This window comes from Anomaloglossus baeobatrachus, chromosome 8 (assembly GCF_048569485.1).
Source record: "Anomaloglossus baeobatrachus isolate aAnoBae1 chromosome 8, aAnoBae1.hap1, whole genome shotgun sequence".
NCBI classification, from domain to species: Eukaryota; Metazoa; Chordata; class Amphibia; order Anura; family Aromobatidae; genus Anomaloglossus; species Anomaloglossus baeobatrachus.
Window position 1 is genome coordinate 53,041,624 of NC_134360.1, and position 21,752 is coordinate 53,063,375.

At 45.0% G+C, this 21,752-nt stretch overlaps 1 protein-coding gene across 1 annotated transcript in view; it reads right to left on the reverse strand.

The window, feature by feature from the left end:
- The window catches only part of LOC142249761 (inter-alpha-trypsin inhibitor heavy chain H3-like), a 54,177-nt gene extending 38,468 nt beyond the window's left edge, over positions 1-15,709 (reverse strand). Inside the window, exons 1-6 of the mRNA XM_075321619.1 lie at positions 15,381-15,709; positions 9,788-9,954; positions 9,195-9,299; positions 5,720-5,882; positions 4,156-4,266; positions 3,960-4,088 (exon numbers count right to left, since the gene is read on the reverse strand). Of these exons, the coding sequence (XP_075177734.1) occupies positions 3,960-4,088; positions 4,156-4,266; positions 5,720-5,882; positions 9,195-9,299; positions 9,788-9,954; positions 15,381-15,461 (756 nt within the window). The 5' untranslated portion in view covers positions 15,462-15,709. The remainder of the gene's footprint in view (positions 1-3,959; positions 4,089-4,155; positions 4,267-5,719; positions 5,883-9,194; positions 9,300-9,787; positions 9,955-15,380) is intronic.
- Positions 15,710-21,752: the final 6,043 nt, after the last annotated feature.

A 21,752-nucleotide genomic window follows, 5' to 3' on the forward strand; every position in this document is an offset into this window, starting at 1 on the left:
TTGGTCCCCAGCAAATTTTCTGTGCTTTTGGTCCTTTCGCAGTACCTCGGAGCAATTCGTGCAAAGGTTCTGCCTCCTTCGCGAAATCTTTGATAAAGCGACGGTAATATCCGGCTAGCCCCAGGAAAGCTCGAACCTCCCGCACTGTGCTGGGTGTGGGCCATTGTAGCACTGCTCTCACTTTCCCATCGGAGGGCTGTACGCCGGCTTCCGACACCTTGTGTCCGAGATATTCAATCTCTTCCTGAAAGATCCGGCATTTTTTTGGTTTTAGTTTAAGCCCATGGGCCCGTAACCGCTGAAACACTTGGCCCAGGTTTTCTAGATGTTTCTCAAAGGTTGCAGAATACACTACTATGTCGTCCAGGTAAATCAATGTGGCCTCGAAGTTCATGTCTCCAAGGCAACTTTCCATGAGGCGCTGAAAAGTTCCTGGGGCATTATTTAGTCCAAACGGCATGCGATTGAACTCGAAGAGTCCCATGGGTACAATAAATGCGGTCTTGGCCTTGTCTTTCTCTGCCACAGGGACCTGCCAATATCCGCTGGCCAGATCGAGGGAGGAGAAGTAACGTGCCTTTCCCAACGCCGACAGGGACTCCTCTATCCGGGGCAGAGGGTAGGAATCACGAACCGTGCATCCATTAAGCTTGCGGTAGTCAACACAGAAGCGGGTAGACCCATCCTTTTTCTTGACCAGCACGATTGGGGCAGCCCATGGACTCTGACTTTCTCTTACCACCCCGCTCTTCAGCATCTGCGCCAAAAGCTCTTTTACCTCTTGGTAGTACTTTGGGGGTATTTGCCTGTACCTTTCCCTGATCGGTGGGGCATCTCCCGTGGGTATTTCGTGCTGAATCTTGTCAGTACAGCCGAAATCTTCTGCGTGACGGGAGAACGTGGCTTGATTCTCCCAAATAAAGTCCTCTATGGCTTGGGCTTGCTCCGAAGCGAAGGGGCTCAGGTCCACTCCCATCTGCCCTAAGATGACGCGACTGTTCCATTGATCAGTGGGTTTCTCTCTTCTTTCCATAGAAAGAGCCCAAGTCCAGGCTTCCCCTGCCATGGGCTGCAATTCAATCAATTCTGCGGCCGCCACCTCTTCAGGCGCCAGGTAGACATGGGCCAGAACAACTCCCGAGGTCAAGGTGTAGGCCTGTTCACCGGTGTTCACGCAACGGAAAGGGACACTTCCATTTCTTACTGTTGCTAAAGTGCGAGCCACCAACGGTTCGTCTCCGTTCTCTTCACCACGATAAGGCTCCACCAACACCTCCATCCCCTCGAGTGTATGGTGGGCCCCGACTGGCAAGGTGAGGACTGTCTCACGATTTGGAGGTAGAGTAATTGTTGTCTGTCTTGGGACTCGAACCCTCCCCACCGGGTAGCGGCTCCCACCATTCTTCCACAGTCCTCGGGCACGGATAAGGTGTTGGAAGACCTTTTGGGCAGGCCTGTTAGCAACTGTCGTCTTCCAGTAATCACAGCCCCCCGTGTCGAAGAGCAACTGGTCTAATTCTTTCAAGATGTTCATGCCCACGATAGCTGGCACCTCTCTGTCGTACCGGCCCTCCGTTAACACAATCCCTTTTTTGCCTAAGTTCTGGCCACAGGCACGTATGTTCATCCACACGACCCCTACAACCGGAATGGGAACATTGTTTGCAGCCCTCAGTTTGATATGTGCCCCTCTGTCAATGGATACAGTTTGTCCAAAATGTTGGTAGAAGAACTGTTCTGGCATGGTGGTCACTTGGGACCCAGTATCCATCAGGCATCTTACTTCTTTCCCTTCAAATTCGGCCATGATCGTCGGCGTGCTGGCTGCTATATCTTCAGGGCGTTGGTTTTCTCTAAGCTCAGTTGGTCTCCCCGCCATGTGCCCATCCATGGAGGGAGGCACTAGTTTAACGGCGGTCTTTCTTGAGACGTCTTCCTCTCCGGACAGCGTCGGAATAAATGGTTCCGATTTCCACAGTTCCAACACTAGTAGTCTCCAGCGGGTCTCGGTCGTCTCTGCTCGATCTGTCCCCTCTCTTCTTGATAGGTATGCGTGCGGGTATTTGGCCGCGGTGCTGTAGTTCCTAATTCTGACGCCGGGGCTTGCATATTCTTCAGCAACTCTTGTAGAGCAGTAACAGTCTCTTGTAACTGATCCACTTTAGCCTCAAGCTGGCTCGGTTCTCTGTTTTTCTCACCCGGGACTACCTTATGCATACAAACTTCACCCCAGGCGTTCTGCGGGTCGCAATTTTCAGTTTGTGTGCGGGAGACTGCTTCTTCCAATATCTCCTGGAAAGTTAGTTTTTTTTCTACCCTGAGCCGTTCACGGAGGGCACCTTTGATCTTGGGGTTATGTAACCCACGGAGGAATTGATCTCGTAGGGTACGGTCAGCATAACCGGGGGTTTGTGCTAGCTCTGGCTCTGCTGTAAGCATTTGTCTCATTATTCTCTGGAGTGCATTTGCATACTGTGGCAGACCTTCTTCTTCACCCTGCAGCCTGTAGAACAGTTGCGCCTGTAAATCTCCTGCTTCTGGTTTCCCGCCATACACTCTCTCAAGAATCTTCACCACCTGCTCTAACGTCTTTCGTTCACTCTCAGGGCGCAATAAAATGGTCTCTTGAGCATGGCCTTCAAGGGCAATCAACAATATCTCCCCTTGATTTTCTGCAGTCACTCCTGCTACTCTCAACATGCCCCTCACTCTCTGAGCCCAGTCATGGAGAGGTACATTGCTGCCAGTAAATTTTGGTATATGGGTCAGCATAGCCCCCAGGGACAGTTGCCTTGCTGGTATTCCCCCATCAGGTTGTATTAGAACACCTCCATCAGCGACACCCCCCTGTCCGTCCATTGTTCCGTACCAGCCTGCGTATCCTGCCGACTACGCCAAATGTAATAACCTGCAGGTAACGGGATACGCAAGGACTGCACGGAACCACGGGGGTTAATCAATGCAAATTTAATAATGTATTGCACAACACAGGTGGAGGAAAAGTGAGGGAAGGGAGCACAGCAGTAGAGATAATGCAATATACATACAACTACTTTGAATAACTTGTCAAAGATAGGAAGCCTCAGATTGTACTCTCAAAAGCAAAACACAGAAATCCTTATTAAACAAAAAAACGCAGAGTCCTTGTTATCTTACTTGTATAACACAGTGCAGAGTCTTTTCCTATCTGTCCCTAACTAAAAGTAGTGTGCACACTTAACTGCAGGTTTCAGCGTGGGGTACCTCGTCACCGTTGGGGCCCGTATTCCGCCGGCAGACACCTCTAAAGTTCAGTCTTTGTCCCGGATCTGTAACTCGCACGTGCTGCCTGGCTCCTCGCTCTCCACATCCAGCCTCTTTGGATCGGTAATTTGCACGTGCTGTCTGGCCCCTCGCTCCACATCCAGCCTCTTTGGATCTGTGTCTTGGGGGGAACACCACGCAACACTCTAAGGTACTTGGACCTCGGAAAACAGGGCAGACTGAGGCCTTCTATCTTACAGCCCACTCCAGCACACTCTACACTGCAAAAACACAGCTACAAGTAGACTCCTCCTCCTCCTGTTCCAGACTGAACCAGTCACTCGAGCAGTAGGACTTTTTGCCCGCTGTTCTCTGTTTTGACAGCAGGTGGCAGCATAACACAAGGAAGTCCACCAAACAGTCTTTTAACCTATATATATATATAAATGTTAACAGGTCTTACAGCAGAACAGAATAAGATTAGATTGTACATCTAAGTGCTGCAGTTCGCGCTCTACTGTTATGGCTAAAAATGTTAATGATATGGGGGCCCCCACCAGATTTTCTGCCCAGGGGCCCCCACCAACCTTAATCCGGCCCTGACCACTTCTATGCCTATAGCTGCCGCCGTTCTCAAGGTAATGGTGGTGGACAGGATATGGGTGCACACACTGTATATTGATATTTTTTGCTTGTACTGATACTTTGTAACAAACCTGCATGTTCCCGGCAGACGTCTCCCTGTTCACATCGTACTTGATGACAAAGTCGCCGTCTAGGAGCGTTTCTGCACACGAAGGGCATGTGCGCTGCTGATCCATTGTCGGCTTAAACACTATATGAGCCTGTAACATAGACACTGTGAGCCCGATCGCCTCCGACTCCAGCAGAGCAAGACGACAAATACCTTACCTTGCCCCCGTTGTGATCGATCTGCACCGTGTCCATCAGTTCATTCGTCATGAAACCACCAACTGCGTTCACAAAGCTGATTCCTTGTGGCTCTTCGATGTCCACAGAAATCTGCAAGCCAAAGTGTAACACAGTGGTCCTCAGCAGCACAGAGTATTTTAGGAGAGAAGTTTGGCGATATTGTGGGAGGTTACAGGCTAAGAGTCAACTAGGGTAACCTAGCAGCACAGAGTATTTAAGGAAAGGATTGTGCTGATCTTGTTGCCTGAGAAATATATTATGGAAGGAGCAGGGTCCTCCCAGCAGCACAGAGGATGTCAGGAGAGAAATGGGCTTATCTATTGGAGGATCACAGAATGAGAATAACATATACTAAGCAAAAATATAAACGCAACACTTTTATTTTTGCTTCCGTTTATAATGAGCACTTCTCCTTTGAGGAGATAATCCATCCACCTCACAGGTGTGGCATATCAAGATGCTGATTAGACAGCATGATGATTGCACAGGTGCACCTTGGACTGGCCAAACTAAGACGGTTTCTGACAGTTTGTGCAGAAATTCTTTGGTTTTGCACTGATTGTTGCAGCCGATGTCCGGGGGGGGGGCGGTTTCAGACGATCTTGGAGGTGAAGATGTTGGATGTGGAGGTCCTGGGCTGGTGTGGTTACACGTGGTCTGTGGTTGTGAGGCCGGTTGGATGTACTGCCAAAGTCTCCAACGCCTTTGGAGGCAGCTTATGGTAGAGAAATTAATATTTAATTCACAGGAAACAGCTTTGGTGGCCATTCCTACAGTCAGCAGCCAACTGCACGCTGCCTCATAGCTTGTGACATCTGTGGCATTGGTCTTTATGATAAAACTGCACATTTTAGTGTGGCCTTGCCTTTTATTATGGCCAGCCTAAGGCACACCTGTGCAATAATCATGCTGGCCAGCCTAAGGTGCACATGTGTAATAATCATGCTGGCCAGCCTAAGGTCCACTTGTGTAATAATTATGCTGGCCAGCCTAAGGCGCATCTGTGCAATAATCATGCTGGCCAGCCTAAGGCACATCTGTGCAATAATCATGTTGGCCAGCCTAAGGCGCACCTGTGTAATAATCATGCTGGCCAGCCTAAGGCGCACCTGTGCAATAATCATGCTGGCCAGCCTAAGACACATCTGTGCAATAATCATGCTGGCCAGCCTAAGGCGCACTTGTGTAATAATCATGCTGGCCAGCCTAAGGCGCACCTGTGTAATAATCATGCTGGCCAGCCTAAGGCGCACCTGTGTAATAATCATGCTGTCTAATCAGCATTTTGATATGCCGCACCTGTGAGGTGGATGGATTATCTCAGTAAAGGAGAAATGCTCACTAATACAAATTTGTGATCAATATTTAAGAGAGAAAGGCCTTTAGTGTACATAGAAAAAGTCTTAGATTTTTTAGGTCAATTTGTAAAAAATTAGAGCAAAAATAAAAGTGTTGTGGTAAAATATTTTTGTTCAGCATAGAAAAAGGATCATGGTCCTCCCAGCAGCACAGAGTATTTCAGGGAACTAGTCTGTGTTCTGACCTGGAAATTCTCCACCAGTTGTTTCGGTTTCACCTTCAGTTGCAGTTGGTAAATTCCTTGGTTTCTCTTCAGTAATTCCTCGTACGTTAATGTGAATATTGCTGTGGCCCGAGCTTCGACATTCACCGAAATCTTAAAATTTTCCATTTTCCGTCCAATGGACCTAAATAGAAATGAATTCTAAGCAGTGCACATCACCATACATGTAACCTGTGCTGACTATCTGTCTGATCGGATCAATAGCAGTGCTGGTCTCTGGCTTCATCAGAGAAATAACTTTCCCCCGTCCTCTGCAGTCCAGTCCCTGTACTCCTTGCAGTTATTTTCTCTGATGAAGCCCCTTCAGACTGTAGGGTTGTCTGGAGGAATGATTGTCAGGAGAAGAGAAGGTCAGTGCTGCCCTGAGTCCTGTGTGTAAAGCCTCCAGGACCCCTCACGTGTGGAGGTTTCTCATCCATGGAGGGGCTCACTCACAGTTATACCTAAGACCACGGCCATGAATAAAGAATAGGATCTAAAGGCCCCGTTACACGCAACAACATATCTAACGATATATCGCCGGGGTCATGGATTCCGTGACGCACACCCGGCCTCGTTAGCGACGTCGTTGCGTGTGACACCAATGAACGGCCGTTAACGATGGAAAATACTCACCAAATCGTTGATCGTTGACACGTCGTTCATTTTCAAAAAATCGTTGATTGTTGTAGGACGGATGTTGTTCGTCGTTCCCGAGGCAGCCCACATCGCTACGTGTGACACCTCGGGAATGACGAACTACAGCTTACCTGCGGCCGCCCGCAATGCGGAAGGAAGGAGGTGGACGGGATGTTACGTCCCACTCATCTCCGCCCCTCCTTCTATTGGGCGGCCGCTTAGTGACGCCAAACGAACCGCCCCCTTAGAAAGGAGGCGGTTCGCCGGCCACAGCGACGTCGCTAGGCAGGTAAGTCCGTGTGATGGCTCCTAACGATTTTGTGTGCCAAAGGCAGCGATTTGCCCATGACGCACAAACGACGGGAGCGGGTGCTTTCACCAGCGACATCGCTAGCGATATCACTGTGTGTAAAGCACCCTTAACACTCCTCCAAGAGAAACCTCTCCCATCATCCAGGACAATGAGCTGATGATGCCATGATGGAGACCAGGACACAAGGCAAAAATGAGAAGTGATTTCGGAACAAAACTTAAATGCTTTGAGTCCATAATCTGGAGACTGCCCAGATCTCAGTCTTAAGGCCCCGTCACACTAAGCAACATCGCTAGCAACAACGCTGCTAACGAACAACTTTTGTGACGTTGCTAGCGATGTTGCTGTGTGTGACATCCAGCAACAACCTGGCCCCTGCTGTGAGGTTGTTGGTTGTTGCTGAATGTCCTGGGCCATTTTTTAGTTGTTGCTGTCCTGCTGTGAAGCACAGATCGCTGTGTGTGACAGCGAGACAGCAACAACTAAATGTGCAGGCAGCAGGAGCCGGCTTCTGCAGAGGCTGGTAACCAATGTAAACATCGGGTAACCAAGAAGCCCTGTCCTTGGTTACCCGATATTTACCTTTGATACCAGCCTCAGCCGCTCTCACTGTCAGTGCCGGCTCCTGCTCTGTAAACATGTAGCTGCAGGACACATCGGGTTAATTAACCCGATGTGTGCTGTAGCTAGGAGAGCAAGGAGCCAGCGCTCAGTGTGCGCTGCTCCCTGCTCTCTGCACGTGTGGCTGGACACTGGTTGCTGGTGAGCTCACCAGCAACTCGTGTAGCCACGCTCCAGCGATCCCTGCCAGGTCAGGTTGCTGGTGGGATCGCTGGAGCGTGGCAGTGTGACAGCTCACCAGCAACCTCCTAGCAACTTACCAGCGATCCCTATCGTTGTTGGGATCGCTGGTAAGTTGCTTAGTGTGACTGGACCTTTATTGAGAACCTGTGGTCAATCCTCAGAAAGCAACAAAAACCCAGAAATTTTGATAAATTCTGAGCACTGATGATGAGACAAGTTTGGGTCACCGGTCAGGACCTGGTCCAGAAGACGATATCCAGCTGCCGGAGAGAAGGGCAGAAGTCTAGAGAAATCAGGGTCAGTGCTGGGAATATTCAATGTTTACAGAATCTTCATGTATTTGTCAATAGAATGTAACAGCTCATGGAATGTTTATATTTGAACTTCAGTAACCATAGAAACGAAAGAGGAAAAACACTGAAGCAGTAAAATGTGAAAACCAAACTTTGTGTCAGTTTATGAACATTTGACAACAAATGTAAATATCTCTGAAGGATATATCAGTGCTGGAGCATGATAAGAGGGGCTGATATCAGTCACATTATATGATGTAACGTCTGGGGGTTATATCAGTCCTGTAGCGTTGTAAGAGGGGCTGATATCAGTCACATAATGTAATGTCCTGAGGTTATACCAGTGCTGGAGCATTATAAGAGGGGCTGATATCAGTCACATAATGTAATGTCCTGAGGTTATACCAGTGCTGGAGCATTATAAGAGGGGCTGATATCAGTCACATAATGTAATGTCCTGAGGTTATATCAGTCCTGGAGCGTTGTAAGAGGGGCTGATATCAGTCACATAATGTAATGTCCTGAGGTTATATCAGTGCTGGAGCTTTATAAGAGGGGCTGATATGTCACATAATGTAATGTCCTGAGGTTATATCAGTGCTGGAGCATTATAAGAGGGGCTGATATCAGTCACATTATATGATGTAATGTCTGGGGGTTATATCAGTGCTGGAGCATTATAAGAGGGGCTGATATCAGTCACATTATATGATGTAATGTCTGGGGGTTATATCAGTGCTGGAGCTTTATAAGAGGGGCTGATAGTCACATAATGTAATGTCCTGAGGTTATATCAGTGCTGGAGCATTATAAGAGGGGCTGATATCAGTCACATAATGTAATGTCCTGAGGTTATATCAGTGCTGGAGCTTTATAAGAGGGGCTTATATCAGTCACATAATGTAATGTCTGGAGGTTATATCATTGCTGGAGCTTTATAAGAGGGGCTTATATCAGTCACATAATGTAATGTCTGGAGGTTATATCAGTGCTGGAGCTTTATAAGAGGGGCTTATATCAGTCATATAATGTAATGTCCTGAGGTTATATCAGTACTAGAGCGTTATAAGTGGGGCTGATATCAGTCACATAATATAATGTCTGGAGGTTATATCAGTACTGGAGCGTTATAAGAGGGGCTGATATCAGTCACATTATATGATGTAATGTCTGGGGGTTATATCAGTGCTGGAGCTTTATAAGAGGGGCTGATATCAGTCATATATGATGTAATGTCTGGGGGTTATATCACTTATCCAATTGGAAACAGTAGCCACCCCTGAAATGGCTGATAACAGGGAGCACTAGATACTTATTTACGCAGTGTATTTGCTATTGTTCCTTTAAATAACTTTCCACCTTTTTTTTTCAAATTTTGATGAAACATCAATATACAGGTGTCACGTACTGGATCAGTCCTGCGTTTTGGCCCCTGGACACGGCTCTCTCATACTGCTCATCCGCCTCCGCCTTCTCTTTCACTACTCCAACCGTGGTAACTCCATCGATGTTCCTCAGTAACAGAAGACAATATTTTATATTAATCGGTAGGCTCTTAGAATTTGTATCTGCCCTATAACTATACAGGCTGTAATCACATGTAGCGGCAAGTATTCAAACATAGCAAAAAATTAAATAAATATACGTGAGGTCTTTGCCTTTTTTATTTGCATATTTTTCATTTTTGCTTATTTTTAAAGGGACAGCACTAGTAAAATGTGGCGCCAAAACATAGTCACGATTCTATCAGTGTTAGCGCCACTGTTTTCTCTATTGAGGGAAATGTGGAAATTGCAGTAAAACCATTCACCGCATGGGACGCGCTGCCCACCACAACCGTCCATCGTTCTGCCGCGTTATGTGAAGGGCATTTCTTAGACCCCCATCTACTATTATACAACTTTCGACTGTGGTTGTAAATTACACCAGAAGCCAAAAATATAAATTTTCCTCATTATTAGATTGGGGGGGGACTCAAGAATATCGTTGATGAGGACTCACATGCTGAAGTTGGTGATAAAGGCAGTTTTGGGAAGTTCCACATCAAACACAACTTCATGGGATGAGTTCAACTGGTTCTCAATCTCAGCAATGATCGAGGTCCGAGCGAATCGTGACGTCACTCTGCAGTCGATATCCATATTGTGTATGAGTAGTGATGGCGCCTCCTGAAACATTATACAACATTGCAAACTTAGTCAGTTTAACATTCATCCATTCAGTATCTGCGCCACCAATGGGGAATTCAATGGGGTTGCCGACCCCTTGGTGCTGCGCCAAGCAGACTTCCTGTTCTGGTGCCCACCACCATGTCGTTCATGTGCGTAAGTCACTGGCGCAGTGTATGGCTGTATACTAGGTATACTGGCATCAGGTAGACAAGCGTTCGCAAAAGTTTTAGTAGGCAGGTGTAAAAAAAAAAAAAAAAGAAAGAAAAAAATAATAAAAACATATTAAAGGGGTCACTTCTCGGACAATTCTCAATCACCATGTTTGCCCCTCCCGTTAAAATAAAAAAACTTCTTCTCCTCTCCGATGCCGGAGTGGTTCTTGAGGTGTCGGCATTCTCTCTCTCGGGGCTCAAAAGGGTCCGAGATTCTTGTGCCCAATCACCGCCAGAATCGAACATCAAGAGGAACTCAGAGCTGCAGCATCCAAGCATTTTGTCTTGATGTTTTATTTGGCTGAAGGTGGAGAGAAGCTGGTGCTGCCTGGGCGAGCCGCGAGAGAGCGAATGCCAACTCCACTAGAACCGCACCGAAGACCAGAAGTGTTTTTATTTTAATGGGGGCAAACATGGGGAATGAGAAAGGGTCGTCCCAAGTAGTGGACAACCCCTTTAATAAATAAATAGTGTTTCCCCAAAAATAAGGCCTAGCAGAAATGTCTGGCATCAGCCTTAAATATAAGCCCTACCCTGAAAATAAGCCCTAGTGCGGTTCAATAATGAAGTGTCCATGCAGATAAAAAAAGTTACAGAATACTGCAGGACACTTCATTATAGAAAACAGACCCCTCCACCCCCCCCCCCCCCCCCAAAAAGAGAAGGAAGAAGAGAGAAGACCCTGCAATCATACTCACCAGACGCCGGCCAGGAGGACCTGCAGTGGAACGTACACCCACAAACATCAGATAACACACAATCACACATCATATCGATCGCGCACACACACACTCACCACATCCGCCGATACCGATTGCTTCTGGCTGGCAGGGGAACCTGAGACACAGTTACATGGAGCGCAAGGACCTGTGGTGGAATGCATCGAGAACCTGCGGTGGAACGCATGGAGGACCTGCGGTGGAACGCATCAATGCATTACAGCGCAGGTCCTCGCACTCCACAGCACTGTGTCCTAGGTATCTCTGTGTTACATCACCGCCGGAGTCTGCTCCAGCGACTTCTGCTCCGATCGCCAGGCAACGCCGTGTTCCTGCCGTGGATGGTGCTGGTGATGGGAGAGAAGTCGATGCCAGCGGCACCAGTGGGCGCAGGCTCCGATCATCCACTGGGCTGGGTTAGCTTGGGATCTGCAGTACCGCTGGCTGACTGTGGGTGGCATGTGTCTTCCAGGTGAAGTTGCCAGCGTTCAGCTACAGCCAATGGGAAGACACCACACCCTTCTTATTTCCCCTCCTGTCACATGATTACTGCCAGATATAGTTCTGATTTTCCTGGCTCCTGTTACGTCCTATTCTGTTGGTGATTCCCGTGTTGACTTCTGCGTGTTTTTGACTACCCTTCTGCCTACTGTTTTTGTACCTTGCTGCCCGACCCGGATCTGACCTCTGCTACGTTTGCTGACTACGTCACTGCCTGCCGATTCTGTCCCTGTTCCGCAATTCCTGGTTCCTGGTTTTCGGACTGCAGCCTTCCACAGGTAGTGATCTCCAGGGTCCTGTGTAATTCCAAATCCCTGTATAGGGGTTAAAGGGTTTCAGGGTTCTGGGGGTCCTACTTGGTGAATGGCTTCCCTCTAGCCTCCCCTTTACAGCCCATCTGAGTCTGTGGATCCAGGCAGGCGTTACACTCTGCTGGCCAGAAGCAATCGGTATTGCTGGATGTGGTGAGTGTGCGCAATCTTATGTATGTGAGTGTCGGACAGAAGCAGGGGAAGACCACGTGGAGCATACCTGCAGGGAGCACCCACCGATCACGGGAGGACCTGGCATCGATGCAGATGCCTGGGTCTGGTATGATTCTCCTCCTGGGAGGGAGGGGGGGGGCAGCATTTTTTTGGGGAGTAAACTTTCCCCCAACCATGTTTCTCTGAGAATAAGCCCTAGCGCATTTTTCAGGGCAAAAAATAATACAAGACAGGGTCCTATTTTCAGGGAAACAGGGTAGTACAAAAGACAGGTATGAGATGGATAAAGAGATTAGACGCTAGACGGGTAGATGGTTATTACAAAGACATGAGAGATCAGTCGATCACTTTTTTTCACCAGCTACTTCTCAGATGTATTAATTGAAGGCTGTGCTGCCTCCCTCCAGTAGTCAGGACCTGTGCTGCATTCTTTCTAATTGAGATTGTAAAGATTTGTCCTCTAGAGAATCTGTCACCAGGTCTTCGCTGTTATCTGAGAGCAGCATGATGTCCAGGAAGAGACCCCGATTCCAGTAGTGTATCACGTACTGGGCTGCTTGCTTATTTATATAGTATATATATATTTATTTATATAGTTGATTACAATTCTGTTTTCTCTGCTGCAGATTTATCAGTTCTCTGAATGCTGAGCTCTTTTTAACCTCATCCACAGCACTATATTAGCAACATTCTGTGTATACTGTGCATAGGCAGAAAACTGCCTGTAATGGGAGTCATAGACAGCTCATGAATAAGGAGATGGCAGCAGGTTCACTAATCCTCTAGTGATAACATAGTGATAATAGGCAGCCCAATAAGTAACATTACAGGAATCAGGGTCTTTGCACCTACACCATGAGATTCCATTTAAAGGGAATCGGTCACCAGGTTTTTGCTCACTCATCTGAGAGCAACGTAATGTATAGACAAAGACCTTGATTACAGTTATGTGTCACTTACTGAGCTGTTCGCTGTCATTTTGATAAAATCAATGTTTTCTCTGCTGCAGATCTAGCAATTAAATAGTAAAAAAGAAGAATTCAGCTCACCCGTATATGTGCTCTCCCAGTTTGGATGGGGTGCATGCAGTCCACCAGACAGGCAGGTCCGTAGAAGCGTGGAAGAGAGAAAGGTAGGGACTCCGCACCAATACCAGGATGGTAAAATGTATATCCAAGGAGGTATAAAACGTAGAAACCTTTATTCAATCATTTAAAATTTCAGTGATTCCATAAGCCATGACGTTTTTAATGGAATCACTGAAAGTTTAAATGATTGAATAAAGGTTTCTACGTTTTATACCTCCTCGGATATACATTTTCCTATCCTGGTATTGGTGCAGAGTCCCTACCTTTCTCCCTTCCACAGATCTAGCAGTTATACAGAGCTCATGAATATGCTGGACTACCTGCGGCACGCGATGTAGTCCTATAATGATAATCTCCTGCTGATTAAACAGTGATTTTATCAAAACTACACCAAGCAGCCCAGTGACACATCGCTGGAATCAGGATCTCTGCCCCTACATTATGCTGCTCTCAGATTAGGTGGCAAAAATCTGGTGACAGATTCCCTTTAATAGCTGATATGGAGAACTTTGTAGCATCACTTTTTGTTGATTGCTTTTCCTGCTCCTCACACAGCCGCTGTTTACTTGAATAGACATTGAACTCCGCACTCTTTGCTCTGGATTCCGTTGAATTGTGGATACATTTCGCAACAAAGTATCAGTTCTGAACGTTCATGAGGAAAAGCAGAAAAAAGGGGTAAAAAAAAAACAAACTAAAAACAAATAAAAACACAAATGTAAGAATTTTATTTAGTTGATGTGATCAGAATCCTAAATGTTTTTAAAGGGAACATGTCGCTTATATTTGAGCAGTTACTACAGATATGTTTTGGGGTTATTTTCTGTAGGTTTATGGGCCATAAACATGACCCGAGCATCCGACAACACTAGAGAGGAAATCTACAACAGCCACGAGGCATAGACAAGGCAGGAGAGGTCATTGATGGATATGGGAGAGGAGTGAGCATGTTCTGTGCAGTAAGTGGGGGGAGGTGAGCTGTGACCACATGGAGGATCTGCCTCCAACAATGATTTTACTTTTTGTTGTAAAATAATGTGGGTTTTTTTGCCATTTTTGGCTTGAACTTTTTTTTTTTCTTTTTCTATAAGAAGTCACTTTGCCAGCCTGCCATTGTGAGCAGATTTAGCCGTTACCAGATATTTTGACTAATTTCCAACATTTGTCGCAAATGTTCTCCCGCCTCCCGGACTGAGTTCATGCAGACCTGAAGCTTGGGCACAAATCTAGCAGAACGTTTGACTTTTTCAATATAGAAAAATGCACATGTTAAATACATAAAAGAGAGCATTTCTGATTTTGCATAAAATTAATGAATCTCAAGAGCCAAAAAATAAAATGAAGTTAAAAAATAATATATATATATAAAAAAAAAAATTTTAAAATTTTATATATATAAGTAAGAAATATATATGTTATAATATAATAACTACATATAAACTTAAAAAAAAATTATATTATATATATAACTATATATATTTTTTTTAAATAATTATATAATGTTATATTATATATAAACTTAAAAAAATAATTGTATATATGTTTTAAGTTTATATATATATATATATATATTTCTTACAATATAATATATATATATATATATATAATGTTATAATAACTATATAAACTTAAAAAAATAATTTTATATATAAAATTATTTTTTTTAAGTTTATAGTTATATTGTAACATTATATGTTATACTGTATATATACATACATTGTATATATATATATATATATATATATACACACACACACATATGTGTGTATATCTATGTGTATATACAGTATAATATATATGTTATAATATAACTATATAAACTTAAAAAAAATTATATATAAACTTTTTTAAGTTTATATATATATATATATATATATATAGTTATATTGTAACATTATATATTATAAAGTATATATACACACATATATATATATATATATATATATATATATATATACACACACGTGTGTGTGTTTTTATATATATATATATATAAACAACAGGATGAAAAGAGTATGAAATGTCGACCGTAAATAAGGTTTTAGAGCTGGAGTGAAAACCACAAGTTTCAGGATTGTTTTCTTAATATAGTGATAATGGGCAATTAAAAGAAAAGTCACTCCCCCCCCCCCCCAAAAAAAACCAAAAAGTAAACATAGGTCATTATGTGATGACACTAAAGACTAAACTAATATTCTGATTCCTACAACTGTCAATGTATCTTTGTGTACAGTTGTAGCCCTAACAACCAAAGAGCCCACCATTCTTTACACTGCAGGCTGTTATCAGCTGCACTGTAGGTTTAGATCAGTCAATGGCATTACTGCAGGGTAAGCATGTATGTGTAGATCGTTCTGTGCATGTTCGGCAGCAGCAGTCCCCAGCACCTGATTTTAGGGGCTCGGACTCTGTACTCACCGGAGCGCCATCGCCGTGTCCTGGGTTACAGAGGATCAGGAGCAGAGCAGTGACTGACAGACAGCACCTGAGCAGCGCCATGGCGATTCTGCCTCCTGTGCGGTGGCCGCTGGCTTGTCACACGTTAATGGATAACTGGACTCAAACCCTCGGTCCCTGCGGCTGGTGGTGAGGCAACGGCTGGGGCACGACTTCCCCAGAATACTAACAAACTGCAATCAAGAGGGAAACAGGGACCAGACAAATGTTTGCTGGAAGCTGAAGCGGATCCCACTGCCAAGATTGCACAGTGTGTTATGTCAGAGAAGGGTCTGAGCGGCACGTGAGGACTATAACCACCATCATGCTAGATAATACTCCCTGAATCAGCAGCGTACACAGCAGCTAATCTGAACAATCACAGCTGCAGTGTAAAGCATGGCGTGAGTTTATTTCAATTGGACAATGCAGTTAATATACACTGTGTGCAGAATTATTATGCAAATGAGTATTTTGATCACGATACTTTTTATACATGTCGTCCTACTCCAAGCTGTATAGGCTGAGAGCCAACTACCAATTAAGTAAATCAGGTGATGTGCATCTCTGTAATGAGGAGGGGTGCGGTGTAATGACATCAACACCCTATATAAGGGGTGCTTAATTATTAGGCAACTTCCTTTCCTTTGGCAAAATGGGTCAGAAGAGAGATTTGACGGGCTCTGAAAAGTCCACAATTGTGAGATGTCTTGCAGAGGGATGCAGCAGTCTTGAAATTGCCAAACTTTTGAAGCGTGATCACCGAACAATCAAGCGTTTCATGGCAAATAGCCAACAGGGTCGCAAGAAGCGTGATGGGCAAAAAAGGCGCAAAATAACTGCCCATGAATTGAGGAAAATCAAGCGTGAAGCTGCCAAGATGCCATTTGCCACCAGTTTGGCCATATTTCAGAGCTGCAACGTTACTGGAGTATCAAAAAGCACAAGGTGTGCCATACTCAGGGACATGGCCAAGGTAAGGAAGGCTGAAAAACCACCACCTCTGACCAAGAAACATAAGATAAAACGTCAAGACTGGGCCAAGAAATATCTTAAGACTGATTTTTCAAAGGTTTTATGGACTGATGAAATGAGAGTGACTCTTGATGGGCCAGAGGCTGGATCAGTAAAGGGCAGAGGGCTCCACTCCGACTCAGACGCCAGCAAGGTGGAGGTGGGTACTGGTATGGGCTGGTATCATCAAAGATCAACTTGTGGGACCTTTCGGGTTGAGAATGGAGAGAGGCTCAACTCCCAGACCTACTGCCAGTTTCTGGAAGACAACTTCTTCAAGCAGTGGTACAGGAAGAAGTCGGTATCGTTCAAGAAAAACATGATTTTCATGCAGGACAATGCTCCATCACATGCATCCAACTACTCCACAGCGTGGCTGGCCAGTAAAGGTCTAAAAGATGAAAAAATAATGACATGGCCCCCTTGTTCACCTGATCTGAACCCCATAGAGAACCTGTGATCCCGCATAAAATGTGAGATCTACAGGGAGGGAAAACAGTCCACCTCTCGGAGCAGTGTCTGGAGGCTGTGGTGGCTTCTGCACGCAATGTGGATCATAAACAGATCAAGCAATGACAGGATCTATGGATGGTCGGCTGCTGAGTGTCATCATAAAGAAAGGGGGCTATATTGGTCACTCATTTTTTGGGGTTTTGTTTTTGCATGTCAGAAATGTTTCTTAATTTTGGGCAGTTATATTGGTTTACCTGGTGAAAATAAACAAGTGACAGGGGAATATATTTGTTTTTTGTTAAGTTGCCTAATAATTCTGCACAGTAATAGTTTTACCTGCACAAACAGATCTCCTCCTAAGATAGCCAAATCTAAAAAAAACCACTCCAACTTCCAAAAAAATTAAGCTTTGATATTTATGAGTTTTGTTTTGATTCAGAACATAGTTGTTGAACAATAATAAAAAAAAAATCCTCTAAAATACAACTTGCCTAATAATTCTGCACACGGTGTAGAGCTGATAATCTAGCAGAATTGTGACTCTGGACAATGCTGTACTCCGCTAAGTCTGATGAAATCTATAAAATTCCGCAGATCATAAATTGTACGAAAACAGGCGATAATCACTGAACATGGCCAACTTTCTAACATTCATTGCGCCTCAATTCTGAACCAATCTGCTGTTACTGAATAAACATCAATGTGTGACAAGGAGGATTTTCCAAAAAGAATTGAAGATTTGTTACAATGTCAAAAATAACAAAACCTCACACTGGTTCACATCATCATCTCTAATGATTTAGGCTATGGCCGCGCGTGTGCGCTCTGCACCGCAGCGTACAAGGTCCGCTTCAGAGCGCAGCTGAAAAGCTCCGTTCTGAAGCGCCTGGTGCCTGCAGAATTAGTGCGCTCTGAATGCTGCCTCTCCCTATAGACAGCATGCAAAGCGCACGAAAGAAGTAACATGTCAATTCTTAGAACGCAGCCATTTGGCAGCAGCCGAATCGCTGCGTTCTAATACACCACGTGGGCATGGATTCGGCACAACCTTCATAGATTGTGCTGGGGACGCAGGACGCATGCAGTTACGCTGCGGTGCAGATCGCAGCGTAACTGCATGAAAATACGCTACGTGGGCACATAGCCTAAGGCTCTTCTGCCAAGTGTGAATTCCGGATGTTCAGCCTGGGGCGCCGCACGTTACGGCTGGAGCGGAAGACGGAGTGCTCGTTGCAAACAATGTGCAGATTCTAAAAATGGAGGCAAAACTACAGATTGTACATGGTTTGTTTGTTTTTTTTTTAATCAAATGACATGAGGCACAGAACACAACTATTTCGCGTTTTTAGCGTTGTTCGCCAGCATCTTCTTCAGCCCTTTTTTGTTGTGTTTCTTGGCGAAGCGCATGTTCCTCAAGAACTTGGGATCGACCTGAAAAATACAAGTAAATAAAACTTTAGGGGAAATAAAACAAACAAGGAGACGGGTGACCAATGTGAACGTTGTATACCCTGCTGAGATGACTGATCCCTCTCTTGGCCTGCAGAGGACTAAGTGAAAAAGTATGACGGAAACGTGACAGATCGTGAATCGATCGTCTGCACCAAACCCAATACGAACATGAAGTGATGCTGCCTGTGATTATGACATCAAAGGACGGACACTAAACGCTACATCATCAGACAGCTGACTAAGGCCCGTTTCACACATCCGGCATTTCGCCGGATCCGGCACGCATGCAGTACAGACAGTAGATTCATTTACAGCGTGACACCATGTGGACAAAAGCGGTTGTGCATGAAGCACACAACGGCACGGTGTCGCGCGTCCACTGTAAATGAATGTACTGTACTGCATGCGTGCCGGATCCGGCGAAATGCCAGATGTGTGAAATGGGCCTAATAGTAGACTGTCGTTTCTCATCACCAATATCCTGGCTTGTTCCCATGTAGCCGGGGGATCTCAGCACAACTGGACATAGAATGTTTTCAGATCTGTCCCGTGGACCAGTCTGACACCAGAAATAAAGGCTCGGGGCTCAGTTCTGACATTGGTCTCCTTACAACATTTCATTATTGTGCCAGCGGATATATGTGACTGTAGGCTTGTTGCACACTGAAGAGACGTTTAGTACTCAACGTCCTCTTCTTAAATGTTAACGTGCCCCAAATAAAATAAAGAGCAGCGTTGACTCCTGGGACGGCATCGGTCCAGCAATGTCAGTGCCGAGTCTTTCGGCAGCCAATTAGCATCCACTAGTTGGCTGCAGCATCCCACTCCTATTGGACAGAAGGTATCATTTTGCAGAACTGTGATGCCTGCAGCGCTTACAGCCGGGAGACATAACAGCAACATCGAAGGAACAGCGCTGGTCTGGGAGAAACCAAGTTTTTACCTGGGGCACTGTAGCATTTAAGAAGGGACTGTGGAGAGATCTCATTTATATGTATAAATACATGTGTGAGACTCCGGTAGCTAAATAGGAAAGGGTTCTTTACAGTTAGAGCAGTCAGACTGTGGAATGCCGACCACAAGAGGTAGTAATGGCAGATACTATAACAGCTTTTATATCAGGGCTGGATGATTTCCTCACATGCACACAACATTGTGAGTTATAAATGACTTAATGACAAAAATTGGAGGGGGAAGGTTGAACTAGATGGAGCGGGGGCTTTTTTCAACCTATGAAGCTAGACAACCACTTCAAAGCTCTGCAATCCAAGGGAAAAATACTGCCCAAAAAATTACCTGTCCAGAGTGAAACAGACAATACAATTAACTGCTGTGGCTCCTCGAGGAGCGGGGCAACAAACTGCACCGAAAACAGAAGAGGAAACACTGAACATGGAGATAAGCGCTCACAACAGAAATAAATGTCAATAGACATCTGACAGACTCATCCAGTCCTCCTCGTTTGTAAGAACTCGGCTTGCTTACAGTAAACGGAGACGTTAAATTTAGAGGCCCAAAATCCACCAAAGCTGTATACATTTCTAACAGCTGAGGGCTTGGTACATTTATTTCTAAAATCAGCAGAACCAAGTCTTGACTTGGACTCCAGGACGCCACCTTTTAACTGTCCCAGCACAAAGCGACAGACCCTCAGCAGTGAGACATTAGGCTTGAACATCTTTTTAATATCTCACGGTTATCCATAACGTTTCTATTCACTGGAAGCAAATAGGGGGTTTGAAAATGGTAAAACATTGAAAACAAAAAAGTGCATAGATTAAAGGGTTTAGTGAATATTAGAGTGGGCTGTGCACTGTGCTGGACAGACCCTGCGAGTCAGGGGTATTATCATTTACCACCAAGACACGTGAACTCGACAGATGAATCTAACAACCTAGTCACACACCTCCCCGCAGGATGTCCGCAGAGCTGAAAATGTAGTGATGCAGAAACTACAAAAGGTTTTCCTGGATTTTATATAAATTTGTCAAACAGTAGGCAGTGATGGCAGATATATATATCCATAACTCGCCTATTATACACCGCGCCAGTGGATATCGTTGGATATTTTCTTCTATTATCACTACAGATGAGCGGATCGTTTTGCAGGACCCTGGTCCAGTGACCTCGTCAGTAATCTGCAGCTGCCAGACTGGAGCCTTGAGCCTTGCAGACCTCCTCCCTGCCGGAAATCCCAGCGCCATTTTTAATTGCAAGTCTTGTGTAGTCATATTTGTGGTATGACAGAATGATATTGCGCTGAGACTAATAAGAGGAGGCGCGGGAGATCGGTAGTCTGCAATCCTCCCGCTACAATGTGGCCACTAGAACGTGATCTGCTCATCTCTGTCACATTTTCTGCTCTAAGGAATATATTTTATAATATATATACAAGTAAAATATATCTTTGTACCGTGTTAGCCAGTAGAGATAAAAAAAATTGTTTAAAAGAACAGAGAGTCCTCAGTGGTTGATACCTTTTAATGGCTAACTGAAAAGATGGTAATAATTGCAAGCTTTCGAGACTACTCAGGTCTCTTCATCAGGCATGGTATAACACAAAATCTGAAGAGTCACATATTTATACACAACAGGACTTAGAATACTGCACTATTCTAAGTCCTGTTGTGTATAAATATGTGACTCTTCAGATTTTGTGTTATACCATGCCTGATGAAGAGACCTGAGTAGTCTCGAAAGCTTGCAATTATTACCATCTTTTCAGTTAGCCATTAAAAGGTATCAACCACTGAGGACTCTCTGTTCTTTTAAACAATTTTTTTTATAATATATATATAAATAATGAAAGAAAAAAAAAGAGACACTGTTCTTACCCCTTTAAGTGACTCGTATCTCTGTGACCGCGGCTTCTTGATGCCATTTCTGTGCCACTTGCGAGCTGTAAAGACAAACAGATTTAACCTCTAAGACTAAGATAACGGGGGGCAACAAATGAATAAGGGCCGGGGAGCGGTCACTTACACTGGTTGTGAGTTGTGTGATTCTTGGACTTGGCCATGATAAATCCTGGAAAATAAAAATAACGGTTTATATATCTTACAATGTAATATAATCCACCTGTGCAGGTGACACATCAACACAAACACCACCACAATACAACCACAACTGACCCTGCAGCAGCTGCAAACCATACTCCCCAAAAGAGAACTAAAGCGGAAGCCCTCTGTACCCCGACACCAGATAGATACATGGAGCAGGAAGAACGCACTGCCCTCTGCACCCCAGCACTAGACACAGAGCGGGGGGGACACAGCTCTCTGCACCCCAGCACTAGATGAAGAGCTGGGGGTGGATACAGCTCTCTGGACCCCAGCACTAGATGAAGAGCACACTAGACGAAAAGCTGGGGGGGACGCACAGCTCAGCATCCCAGCACTAGACGCAGAGCGAGGGGGATGCACAGCCCTCTGCACC